This window comes from Kogia breviceps, chromosome 1, assembly GCF_026419965.1.
Source record: "Kogia breviceps isolate mKogBre1 chromosome 1, mKogBre1 haplotype 1, whole genome shotgun sequence".
NCBI lineage: Eukaryota > Metazoa > Chordata > Mammalia > Artiodactyla > Physeteridae > Kogia > Kogia breviceps.
Window position 1 is genome coordinate 167,233,204 of NC_081310.1, and position 13,822 is coordinate 167,247,025.

General features: G+C 44.5%; 1 protein-coding gene across 1 annotated transcript; it reads right to left on the reverse strand.

The window, feature by feature from the left end:
* Positions 1 to 323: 323 nt before the first annotated feature.
* CFAP144 (cilia and flagella associated protein 144) lies at positions 324 to 7,378 on the reverse strand. Its single transcript, XM_059074685.2, has 4 exons — positions 7,246 to 7,378; positions 5,437 to 5,496; positions 3,377 to 3,480; positions 324 to 451 (listed from the first exon to the last, which is right to left on the reverse strand). The coding sequence occupies exons 1-4, from the start codon at positions 7,376 to 7,378 to the stop codon at positions 344 to 346; spliced, it is 405 nt and encodes a 134-aa protein (XP_058930668.1). The 3' UTR covers positions 324 to 343.
* Positions 7,379 to 13,822: the final 6,444 nt, after the last annotated feature.

Here is a 13,822-nt window from a genome sequence, read left to right on the forward strand (position 1 = left end):
CCACCCTCTTCCATCAGCTTTCCATCTTTTAAACATGGCTTCAGTCTTCTTGGCTGCTAATGTTTCTCATTTTCTCTGTTGTGGGTTCATACCTTTAATAAAATCCATTTATTATCATTTACTGGGGTCTGGAAGGCAGAGGAGATATTGTAGGCCTTTAGTTTGCCATCTTTAACTGGAATTCTCCCCCTAGTTTATTAAATTAAGGATATGAACCAGAAGGGAGAAATGTGAGACTCAGGACAGTAAAAGTCAGACCTAGGCTTTAAAGTGTCTTTTTTTTTAACCTGGGAAGCACACACCTCAGGCATTAACGACAGCAATTGACAGCACTGCGAGAATACTACTTGTGATCATCTTCTCCCAAGCTCCACATTTTAGCCTTGTATAGAGTGATGTCATTGTAGACCCTGAAGTGGTTCAGCCTGTGGTCATCGCGTTGCGGGTTGACCTAGAGAGGGGAATGCAGACATCAGAAAGAAGCCAGTGGGGAAGGGGGAAGACCTGGGCTTGTAGGGACCTGGACTTGAATCAGGCCTCAGTGTCCTGATGTGCAGCCTCTGGTGCTTTTCCTTGCTAAACCCTGTTTGTGAAATGAAGACAACATTTCCACCCAAAGACTTGCAGGGTTGCATGAGAATCTCAACCGTGCAGAGTTGCTGCACTGCCCTTTGCCGCTGCCTATGGTGGAGGCCTGTGGACCCTTCCCCCCACTGGCATGGAAGCTCCAGGAGGGGAGGTGCTGCATCTGTATCCCAGCACCTGGAACAGTATCCAGCACACACACGGAACTCAAGACACATTTGCTGAATGAAAGATTGGATGTCGTTGAAGTAGTTACACAGAGAACTGAGTAAGAGTGAGCCCCGGGACACACAAATCTCACAGAAGCTACACCGTGCCGTTAACTAAAAGGTTATACTTTCAGCAAATGTTACCAGGAGACCAGAGGCTGAGCGATACTGAGTGTGGCTTCCCCAGAGTCCCAGTATTGGGGTTGGAGTTCTCTGCCTGTGCGGGGCGAGGTGCCGCTGGGGGCAGGAGCCCTGTGTTAAGTTGGGGCTGATCAAACCTCTTCTGCCCCCAAACACTTCATTCTGAAAGCTTAATTACCTTTTATGGTTGCGTGACCCCTGGATCTAAGTTTTCTGGGTACGCTTTCTTACTTTGCCACCAATGCCATCTGATGGCATTGTCCCCAGGTTTAAAATGAACAGGTGCGGTATATTTCCAGACCCTCTGAAACCCCACAGTGACTAGTGATCTGGGGGCCAACGCAGGGCAGGGCTGGCCAAGCCAGTCTCACTTCTCCTTCCTATCATGGCTGGGGGGCCCTGCCCTGAGATGTGCTGGTCAAAAATGCAACACTTCTACCCATACACTTTGTACCCATGGGAGCCAGGCCTTTTCTCTTTAAGAAAATGAAGAGTAGTGAGTTAAATGACTTGTGCTTTGTGATATTTTTCTACATTGCTTAGTTATCTAACTTGGAGGATTTTTTTCTTCACTCCGCCTTCCTTCGTTCACAAGCCCCCTCTCCATTCCCTTATTCACTGTAAATTATGTGGCCCAGCCTCCCATCCTCCTCCTTTGCCCTTTGAGCGTTTTATCTCTTCCCCAGCTGCCCAACAGCGCCTCTCCCTCTGGACTCAGTCCTCCTTGGGTAAGAGGTGAGGGCTCCTGCTGGAAGCCTTGCCCTGTCTTGAACAGTCTCCTCCCTCCAACGCAATGCCCCATATCTGAAGAGGGGCTGTTACAAATGAGCAGCTATTTGCGCTCTTCACTGGTAAAACCCCACTCACTGAGCTGTTTATTCCAATCTCCATGCAGTAGCCCTGTGCAGAACCAGGGGTTGCAGAGCCATGCCCAGACTGGAGTTGTATAAATGGGTGAGGAAGACAGGCACCTGTAGAAATATGAGGACTACAGGGTGTGGGGAGTTCTTGGGAAGGGAGCACACTAGAAAATTACTCACCAGATAAAGACAACAGGGGTTAAGCCAACAGGCCAGGAGAAGCACCGAGTTGGTCCTCAGTTGGACCCCGGGCCCTCTTGTCTATTCTCCCCCCTCAAGATCGCAGTAGCCCGCATTTACTGAGCACATGCTGTGTGCTGGGTACCATCCTAAGCAGTTTATATATGTCTCAGTTCACCCTCACAACAAACCTTCAAGTGTTAATTCTATTATTCCCATGTTAAGGCAGATAAATGGAAGTTAAGAGAGGTTAAGTTCACAAAGCTAGAGAACATTGGAGCTGGGATTTGAACGCAGGCTGTCTGGCTCCAGGGTCACCAGGTTACACTGATGCACTGATATTGAGCTGGAGCTCAGCAGGAGCACATGGTGCTTAAGAAGCCCAGGGGAAGTGGGGGTCAGAAGTGTCTTAATGGGCTTTAGGGAAGAGGTGACTCCTGGATTTCATGTAGGGTGAGTGGGACTTCTCAAGGAGTGAGGGCTGGGGGCCAGGAGGCATTGGCAGGGCAGCAAATATAGAGACAGGGTGTGCAGGTCTTGGTGCCTTTGAGGTAATGAAGGAAATTCTGACACAGCTGAGGAACAGGGTCTCCAGCCTCACATCTTCCACAAAAGAAACAGATGGGCTCATAGCCAAATCTTAACAACAACAACAGTAATAACAACTTAGGGGGAAATACAGAGCAAAGTTAGGAGTTTTTAACTCTGGTTTTTGAAGGTTTTCCTAAGTAAGGTACAAAACCCAGAAGTCAAAATGGAAACAATTGGCACATTTGATTACTTAAAAATTAAAACCTTCTATATGAGGAAAGACATAATCAGAGTTGAAAGACAAGTGTGGCAGGAAGCTCTTCAAGTTGTCTATTCAAAATCCTGCATTTCTTCCTCAGGAACAGAAGCCCTATATCATTTAGGGAGATCATGTGCTAAAGACTGCGTTTGCCAGGCTCCTTGCACCGAGGATTGATTGCACCAATCAATGAGGCAAATATGTTACGGTCATTTGCATTTTCCAGGGAAGGGGACAGAATTTAGAGATGTAGGTGATATGCCCGAGACCACTCTACTAACACCTGCGACAGCAAACTCAGGCCGTCTGTCATCAGCAAGCTTTGCTTAATCCACACTTACCAGCATTCACTATGTGCCATGCACTGTTCTAATCACCTTACAAACACCACCCCATTTAAGCCTTGGAACAATCTTATGAGATAAGTGCTGTAATATCTCCACTGTACTAGGAAGAAACTTAGTCACAAAAGAGCTTAGTCACTTACCAGGGTCACACAGCTAGTATGTGGTGGCCAGAGGTCAAGCCCAGGCAGTCAGCAGCTCCATACTCTTTTCTCTGAGCCACGACTGGATTACCTCTGACCTTCCAAGTGAAGGAGACACACTTACCAAGGGCTCTGAGTCCCATCCAATCTCTTGACTTTCAGTCTGTGTCTCGGGGTATTTCTTCCTTGGTCCCTGGGCAGCATGGTGGATAAGATTTAGAAACCTGGCTGGGAGACGAGGCATGAGTTATGAAGTCGTCAGGCTTTGGGACCAAACGAGAGATCCTGTGCCCTTGACTCTGGCACATCCTTTCTTAGAGGCAGAGCATCCGCCTCAGAGACTTGCCTAGGCCTCCTGACACAGGTATCTGGTTCCTCCACTCATCTCTCAACAAACATTTGTTGAGCACAAACTCTGTGCCAGGCACTGTTTGGGCCCTGGAGGTAGAGCAGAGTGATATAGACATGGTCCCTGGTCTCCTGGAGATGTAGTCTAGGTGAGGGGACAGGGGACACAATATACACCTATAAAAACAAACCCAGTGGTGGCAGACAGTGATGCAAACTCTGAAGAAGGGAGTTGGCAAAGGAGCATGTCAGGGCAGGGCTGGCTACTCAGTAGGAAGGCTCGCAGGAGCTAGCCCTGAGAGAGGCAGAGGAAAAGCACATCACAGGCAGCAAGAGCAAATGTCCTGGGGCATGAGTGAGTTTGGGCAATGTAGATGGAGCAGAGAGAGTGAGGAGCTGGGCTGTACCAAGTGAGGTCAGATCCTTCTGGATTGAAATCAGCATGGCTGTCAACACCAGGTGTATCTGTAACTCCACGGCTTAAGGACTTAGACGCATTTCATTTGCAATCTACCCTATCCAGTCTCAATTTGAGAGAGGCGGTCTGACAAGGGGAAGAAGCTGGCTTTGTAGTTGGGCATTTGTGGCCCTTCCACTACTAGCCTGACAGGTGGTTTAATTCTCTGGGCCTCACTTTGTTCATCTGCAAAATGCGAGGAAAATATCTACCTCAGCAGGATGTCTGAGAAGTAAATGAAGGACTGTGAATACAGGACCTGGCCTCGGGCCGAGCTTATCCTGAATACAAGGCAGCTAGTCACGAACTCCTGCCCGGTGTTTGAGCCCCTCACCACCTGTTATTTTCCTTATTGCTGCAAGTCCCCAGCTCCTATCCTTTATTCTAGCCAGGCTGATGTCTCTACTGCCAATAACAACCTTACTTTCTTGGATTGTTCTCTATTAGTCTATTTACTTGTCTGTCTCTGTGATGCTATGAGATCCTCACTCCTGCTTCCCACCCTGTCCTTCTACAAAAATCACACATCCTTCCTCTATCATACTCCACTCTAAGAAGGTAGAGGGGAAGGAGGAGAGCTTGCCAGAAGGGTTAGGCTTCCCATCAAGTATCTCTCTTCCCTCATTCCCAAACGTGGCCCCCGTTCACCCGTACATCCTGGCCATGCTGTTATCTCATTTCTGTGCTTTTCCATATACCTGGAATGTCGTTCCACATTCTTCTCACCCTGACATACTCCACCTCACCCTCTTATCCCCTCCTCCAAGAAGACTTCCCAGAACTCCACTGCCTGAGGTGGGCACCTGTTTTCTATGCTGCTGCCATCCCAATCTCGTTCTCTGTTTACCTGTGTATTTACTAGTCTGTCTCCTTGACTACGGTATGAGATCCCCAGCCCCATCCTAGTGAATATCACATGGTAATAATGAAAATAATAACATGTCCCGATCGCCAGTGTACCAGATACTGTTCTAAGCACTTGGGTTATTTTGTTTAATCTTCACAATGCCCCTAACAGATAGGCTCAGAGGGGTTAAAAAACTTGCTCAAAGTCACACAGTTAACGAGTTGCAGAACCAGGATTTAAACTCAGTTAGTAGGACTCCAGAACCTGTGCTTGAAACAGCTAAGTATTGATGGACGGATGGATGACCATAATGTCAGGGCCATTAGGAACATGTTTTTTGGCTTGACAGTTAATAAACTGGCTGTTTATTTGAATGTGTCAGTCTCTTGTGAGCTTTGTCAGTATGAGCCCCGTTTTCAGATGATCAGACAGAGGACTGAGGCCTGCCCCAAAGAACTACTGCCCTGAGAGACTCCCAGCCGGCTGCCTCTCCATGCTCTATCTCAGTGGTACTCTCAGACCCCAGACTTACCATCTGCAGGTTCCTCCAGGTTATCATGCCAAGACATGGGCTTTCTGGCGATTGTGTGAACTAGAGAAAAACAGCATCACAGATTCAAGTTAAAAAACGATCTTCCTGGCCTCTCTAAGACCCACCCTAGGCCAGACACCCAGTCAGCATTTTCCGAGCGTCTGTCATGTGTCAGGTATTGTGCTGGGCACCAGGGCATGAGACCTTTGGGGACCTCACAATCTGAGAGGCCCTGTCCTGTATGGTGGCCAGCAGCCACGTGCGGCGACTTGAATTTGAATAATTTAAATTTAATACAATTGAAAATTCATTCCTCAGTCCCATCAGCTGTATTTCAAATGATCAACAGCCACATGTGGCTACTGGCTACCATTTAGGGCAGCACAGATAGAGAACATTCTCATCAGCACAGAATGTCCTCTGGGACAGACTGGTCTATGGGGATGCAGACATACCAGGCAGCCAGAGATAGTGATATATACCCAGCAGGCCATGTGATAACAGAGGTGTAGGATCCACAGACATCTATTGAGCCCGTAATTACTGGTGCACTGGAGATAGGGCTGCAAACAAGAAAGAGAAGGTCCCCGTACTCCCTGGGCTTCCTCTCTATTTGTGGTGATACTCAATAAACAGATATATAATATCAAGCAAATATAAATGGGGTGCACAACCGCATACACGGGTAAACCCATGTTGATGGCGGGGTGTCGTGTGGGTGATAGGTCTCTAAGGACATACATTAGAGCAGAGTCCTGAATAAATTTGCTGTGTGAGGATATGTGGGAAGGATCCAAGAGTGAGGTTGGTGAGTTAGAGAAACATCGAGAGACAGAGTGGAAGGAGCTAGGAGGAGAGTAGTAGTAAATGAGCAGAGGCCAGAAGGAACCAGTGATCTCCAAGTGTTTTATCTCAAACTCCTACTAGTAAAAAAACTTCCACATATGAATATCTATATAGTCTCTATGCACTATTGTCATATATTAACAAAGCATCATTTCTTTCTTTATACATACATGGATACAAATTCTAAGATTTCCTCACTTAATCCCAATGGATCATATTAATCATGTGCCCAAGGACCATGAGCTGGGAGCCCAAGTGCTTTTCCTAGGAAGCCTGGACGCCGCTTAAAGGGATTATTTAAATTGTTGAAATAGACCAAGTTTAAACAGAATTGGAAGGTAAGTGGGTGGGGGAGGGGTGCGGGACGAGCCCGGTTTTCTGAACCGGTGCGTCTGAGGTGCCTAATGGATGTCCGGGGGGGTGGCTGGGGACCTGGGTCTGGGGCTCCATTTGAGACTCGGTGGCATTTAGGGGGAGCTGATGTTACAGGACCAGATGAAACCGGTCCAGGAATGTGCAAAGTGAGGAGTGGGGGTGTGGCCATTTTATCAGGGGGCACGTTGGACCCTGAGTCTGCTCCCCTTGAACTTTCTGAAGGTCTTAAGACAATGTTAGAAGACGGAAAGAAATCCTTTAACAGCAACAAACCAAAACACATGCAAAAGAAAATATAAAACCTGCAAAATATTTCAAAAGCAAATTTATAAAAAGGCTTTCAAATTTTTTACAATAAAATGTTATTTAATCAGGACGTGGATGCATTTTAATGTATCTAATACGTTCGATGTGATGCGGGGTGAGACCCCTCTCCAACCCCAAAGTCAGTTCCTGAAGGCTATGAAGGGATGAGAGGTCACAGGAGGCATCTCCTACTGTGCTCCACCCAGCACCCCGCCCGCACCTCTGCCGGCTCCTTCCTGGGGGCGCCCTCTTTCCCTTCCTCCATCCCGCAGCTCCCCTCACCCTTGCGGAGTGGATTCACATGATACTGCGTGTGGAGTTTCTGGGTTCGTAACTCTTTGAGGTACAATTCCCGCAGGATCTGGTTCTGGTGGACCTCATCTGTGATCGCCTTCTCCTTCTGGTGTCCAGCCATGGCCTTGGCTCTGCTGTGTCTGGTCAGTACCTACCCCCCTCTCACCGCCCTTTGGACGCTCACCGGCTGCCAGGTCTCCAGGCAACAGAGTCCCAAGCCGTCTCCAGGCAACACATGCTAGCTCACCTTCCTCCCTTGGACCTCATTCCTGCCCGTCCAACCCCCTCCTCCCCAAATCTGATAACGCGCGGCCCGCCCCTTCGGCCGCTCAACTCACCTTCCCAGCTTCTCAGGACCTAGTCTGATAACAGAATCGCAGCTGGACACCGCCGGAAAACGACTGGCCGTGAAGTGATAGACCCGAGAGGTAACGAGCTTAGGATTGGACCTCACCTTGGCCAGTCATTTCCTAAAAAATATTTTGGAAGTAGTCAGAAACCTCTCCCACTTGTATTTTTTGTTTGTTTTGTTTTGTTTTTCGGTACGCAGGCCTCTCACTGTTGTGGCCTCTCCCGTTGCGGAGCACAGGCTCCAGACACGCAGGCTCAGTGGCCGTGGCTCATGGGCCTAGCTGCTCCGCGGTATGTGGGATCTTCCTGGACTGGGGCACAAACCCATGTCCCCTGCATCGGCAGGCGGACTCTCAACCACTGTGCCACCAGGGAAGCCCTGTATATTACTGATATAAACCCTTTGAGAGTTGCATGTGCTACAAATTTATTTTTCCCACTGCATGGCTTGCCTTTTTAGTCTCTTAACACTGTCTTTTTGATAACTTAGAAGACACCTGACTGTCTTTTAAAAATTTACATGTGATCAAATGTATCAGTCTTTCCCTTTGTGATTAGTGCTTTTTAATGTCACTTAAGAAATTTTTTCCTAATTTGATATTGTGAAGATATTTTCTTATATTACCTTCTAGATCAGTGCAGTCCAATAACATGAAGTAAGTCACAATTTAAAATGTTCTAGTATCTAAAAGAGCAAAAACAAACAGATAAAATTTAAAAATGTTTTACTTGACCCAGTATATTCAAATTATTATCAGTTCAACATTTCAATATAAACATTAAGGTATTTTATTTTTTCATACTAAGTGTTTAAAATACAGTACAAGTGTTTAAAATCCACTTAACAGCACATCTCAAGTGCTCAATAGCCAAGTATGACTACAGCAATTCTAAAAGATTTATGTTTTTACCTTTTCACTTTAGATCTAGGTTCTACTTGAAACTGATTTTTGAGTGTAGTGTGAAGTAGGAAACCAGCTTAGTTTTTTTTCCATAAGAGTATCCAGTTGACCCAGAATCAATTTATTGAATAGGTAGTCCTAGCCCCACTTTTCTTCTGTGATACTTTTGTCTTAAATCAAGTGTTCATGTAGGTATGAATCTGTTTCTGGACTCTATTCTATGCCATTTGTCTATTTTTGTACCAGTACTACACTATATTAATTACTATAATTTTTATAATAGGTTATGATATCTCATACAGAAATTTTTCCTACCAGTTCTTGGCTGTTCTTGGCTTTTTGCCTTCCCATATAAATTGCTTTTTGAGTTCCCTGAAAATATCTATTAGGATTTTGATTGGCATTGAAGAGGATTGATAAGATTAGGATGAAGGCAAAATACAGATAGTAAGATAACCAGGATCTCCTCATGGCTGAAAACACCATCATGGAAAAGGACTCCTGCAAGGAACTGAGCTTACCTACTAGCTGAATGTTGTTTGGCCATCATCTTGAATTCTCTACGTCTACCAGGGAAGGCTTCTGGGAATCCACAGTCCTGGCAATTCTGAATTGTACCAGATCTGTCCCAGTAGTAGAGTAACTATCTCTCCAGAATGAGACTTGTGGATCAACAGGTCTGGTTGGGAGTGGCTGGAGTGTAGGTGAAGACCAGAGTTCAAGGGTCTAGAAAGAAGGGCTAGGAGGGGGAATAGGGGAAGAGGTAAAGGAGTAATAGGAAAGGAAGCAGGATGAACAGGGTGGCAAGTAGATCGTATGGAAGGGACAGGGAAAGAGCTGGACATGGATGTCATTAAGGTAGGGTGGCAGGAAGGGATGACACTTCCTGTGGCAGAAGGGAAATGGGTAGGGCTGAAGTCTGAAAGAGGTGGATGGGGCTGGGGAGTAGGCTGAGGGCTAAAAGATTGAGGAGACAAGGGAGGAAGCTGCATTGGATAATGAGAACAGAAGGAACAGAAAGAGGAGGTGGAAGCCGGGGTTGAGATGAGGAAATTAGAGGTAACTTCCTTGTCATTTTTTCAAATGGCATATGTCTCATTAGTCATCTTGTGAAAATGAGAAACTGGCAGAAGCTCACACACTACCACTCGCATCTCCCCATGTTGGAATGCCCATTATGAAGCACACATACTCCTCCCTTTGGAGCCAATAAGAAGGCCCCACAAACCAGAGCAATGGTCCCAGTTTCTAGGTTGAAGAGTGGTTATGGGAAATGGCAAAGAGAAGAAATGGAGCTATAAGAGTAGTCCCTATTCCTTGGGATAACATGTCATTTTTCCCCTCAGTAGGCAGGGATTGATCCAAGGGCTAGGATAGAGTTGGGGGTTGGGACCAAAGAGAATGGATCTGAAGCAGAAATGACCAAAGTGGGGAGAAGTCAGTGCCCCCATGTACTTAACTTACTACATTTTCCAAAGCCCTTTCACATCATTTATATCACTCCACGAAGATGAGGTAATCAGAGTAGGTGACAAAGTCAGGAAGTAGGGGGCATGCAGGAGGGAGCACAAAATGACACAGAGCACTGACAGTTAGCATGACCCCCTCCCATGTTTCTGGACAGAATCTTGTAGGGGTGCTTCAGAACAGAACTTTACAATATAGGTTTCCTCTTGGTCCTTGTGATCCCTTGGTATTTTGCCTGACCCTTATTTGGAAGCAGAAACACAAGGCCAAAGCTGATAGGATGACTGACCATTCCTGAGTGCCTAATGACTAGGTTTGGACTTTCCTGTTCACTACCCGAGACTCCTAACTCCACATCAGATGATTTAGTGGGATACTGCAACTTGCTTTTCCCTCTGTCTGATTTAGCAATTCTCTCTGCTTAGCATTCCTTGTTTCTTTGATTACCATTCAAATCATAATTCCCATTTGGTCTCCTATTCTCTCTTATAACATTATATTCTGATTATTCTCCCTTGACCCAAAACCTTTGCCTCCCAGGTTTCACAAAACTTTTCCTTGTACTTTCTGGAAGTCTAGCTGCATGACTGGAAAACTTCCCTATTCCTTACATTGTTTCTTCATTGACTGTTCTTTGCATCTCCCGGCTTTAACAGTAACCTGGATCTCCCTTGAGGACATTGTTTCCCTGTATATCTCTCAAGTAGAGACTGTTCATTCTCTCAAACTCTAAGGTACTTCAGGGTGGGAATGGGGTGTATTCTTGTTCCTTCTGACTCCTTCTAAACCATTATTCCTCTCTTCCAATTAGGAGATCCCTTGTTCCTTAGAAGCTGGTGCTACCCACCACCATTTCCCTGGTATTGTCACCTTTAGATCTCCTGGATACACTTTTTTTCTATGAAAACTTTGTACTTATCTCAACATCTTAGTCTTGAGTCCATCATCCTGAGTGATTTCAGTGTCCCGGTAGATGACCCCATTCAATGCTCTGGCCTCTCTTTTCTTTGATTTCTTTATCACTAAAAAGTCCAACACTGATATTCTACTTCAGCCACCTGTGGTCACACCTGGTCTTTTCCATTACTGAAAAATTATCCCACTTGTTCAGACATTCTATTCTCTGACCACTACTTCCTGTACTTATGGTGTAATCATTCCATTTCTCCCATTTCCCTGGGGACTCCAACTCACTGATTCTTACTTTCTTCTAATCTACCAACTCTGATTCCTCTGTTTTTATTTCCCTCCTTACCCACTTCAGAATCTATGATTCAAAATGTCAGTGACTTTCTTACCCTAGTTCTAAACTCTCTTGCCAGAATATCTTTTTATTGCATTTTCCTGAGTGGGGAACCCCTACCTGGATGATTCCAACTATTTGACTTCCCTGTGTTGCTGAATGCTGCTGGGAAAAAGATCTCATACAACCTGAAATATTGGTACTAAATTAATAGTCTAATTTCAACTCTATGCTAAACAATATCCACAAAAACCAATACCCATCAGAATATTTATGCAATACTGCTTAATAGGGTAAAAAAAAGGAAAACAACCTAAATACTTATAAATAAGGATTTAAGTAAATTATGGTGCAGCCACACCATGGGATATGAAAAGGAAATACCCAGATGCAAAAAATTAAAAGATGTAAGTACTTGAGGTGATATTATGGCAGCCTAGAATGGGGTAGGTGGTGGATTAGTGAATTTGAGTTTACCAGGGGATTGGCTTTTGGTGCCTATCTAGATGGAACTAAAAATCTATTCACATCACAGGGAAATGATAAGGTCTCTGACTGGGATCCTAGTTTTAAAAAGTTTCTCTTGAGATATTGAAATTCTGTGCCTACCTCTTGCCCTGCTTTTGAGTCCAAAGTTTAAACTACATTATGTAGAAACCTATATCCAGTAATTACATTAGTTGCAGGTCAATATTACCTCTGAGGTGTTAGAAAGATGCAAAGTTTATCACTCTGTAGGAACACTACCATAACTCAGGCCACAAAACTTCTCATAGGAAAATCCCTCTTAAGATGAATTCACAATCCAAAATTACAAGACACTTGAGTAAGCAATTCATATGAATGATAGTCAGCAGATACAACAAAGAGAATATTAATACATACTTCACAAAAATTTTATATAATTAAAGTCATAAAATAAGGACTTGAAATTCTATAAAAAAGGAATAAGATACTAAAGAGCAGATGGAAGAAAAAAATTAAGAATGAATGATACGGTCATTGAAATAAAAAACTCAGTGGACGGGATAAACTTTAGTTTGGACAACAATTTCTAATATCAGAATGAAAAATATGGTCATTGAAACAATAATAAGAAAACCTCAGTGAACAGGATAAACTTGAGATTAGATGCCATTGAAGAGAGAAAGAAGGGATAAATAAACAAGAGATAGAACAAAGAGATGAAAAGAAGTAAAACATATGTAATATTGTGATTTATAAGGAATATATATTTGGTCATTCAGTTGAGCAAAATATATTTCTTAGATATATTTGATCTTCGTCTACAGTTCCTGGATCACAGTTCTCAAAACCCTTGGATTTTCCTGAGCAATAAGAGCAGTGAGAGTATCTTTTGTTATATTTAGCCTCTCATCCTCAGGTCCTGAAATCACTTTAGAGCCATGAAATGAAATGGGTGTCTTGTCATTCAAGATCCCCCTTTTCCACCACAGCTGGGCTTATGTTAATAAGGTGACTTTTGGAAAGCACCAAAGGATAGGTGCTGGTTGCCAGGGGAACCAATTATGTGACTAGAGGAATGAAACATTTAGTCCCATCCCCTTGACCTCTGGGGTCAGGAGAGGGGTTGGAGGTTGAATCAATCACCAGTGGTCAATAATTTAATCAGGCTTCCTTGGTGGCACAGTGGTTGAGAGTCCGCCTGCCGATGCAGGGGACACAGATTCGTGCCCTGGTCTGGGAAGATCCCACATGCCATGGAGTGGCTAGGCCCGTGAGCCATGGCCACTGAGCCTGCGCGTCTGGAGTCTGTGCTCTGCAATGGGAGAGGTCACAACAGTGAGAGGCCTGCATACCACAAAAAAAAAATTAAAAAAAATAATTTAATCAATTATGACTATATATTGAAACCTCAATAAAAACCTAAAAGAACTGGGCTTGGAGAGCTTCCTGGTTGGTGAACACATGGAAGATCTGGGAAAATGGTGTGCCTGGAGGGGGCATGAAAATTCTCTGCCCCTACCCACATACCTTGCCCTTATACATCTCTTCCATCTGGCTATTCCTGAGTTATGACCTTTTATAATAAATTGGTAATCTAGCAAGTAAAATGTTTCTCTGAGTTCTGTGAGTCACTCTAGCAAATTAATCAAACCCACAGAGGGGGTTATAGGAATCTCTGATTTCTAGCCATTTGGTCAGAAGCATAGGTGATACGCTGGACTTGCCATTGGCATCTGAAGTGGAGGAGGGTGGTCTTGTGGGATTGAACCCTCAACCTGTGGAATGGGATGCTATGTATGGGTGGACAGTGTCAGAATTGAGTTGAATTGTAGGACACCCAGCTGGTGTTGGAGCATTGATTGGTGGTGTGGGGAACCCCCACCCTACATTGGAATTTGGTGATCAGAACCATTTAATAGGAAACATTAAGAGTTAGGTAGAATAGAATTTTAAAATCCAACATATGTCTAATAAGAGTACAAGAAAGATAAATGAGAGAGGATGAGAATGAGGTAATATTTGAAGTGATAACTGAGTTTGTTCTAGAAATGCTAAACTCATTAATCTTCAGATTCAGGAAGCACAATGAATTCTTAACAGAAAACATAAGAAATCCACATCTAAACATAACAGA

Bases quoted from the DNA above. Each gene is read 5' to 3' on its own strand.
- CFAP144 (XM_059074685.2), bottom strand. From the start codon at position 7,378: ATGGCTGGACACCAGAAGGAGAAGGCGATCACAGATGAGGTCCACCAG. The intron at 5,497-7,245 runs GTGAGGGGAGCT...GTTTTTCTCTAG, and splicing joins TGTGAATCCACTCCGCAAGG to TTCACACAATCGCCAGAAAG. The intron at 3,481-5,436 runs GTAAGTCTGGGG...CTCGTCTCCCAG, and splicing joins CCTGGAGGAACCTGCAGATG to CCAGGTTTCTAAATCTTATC.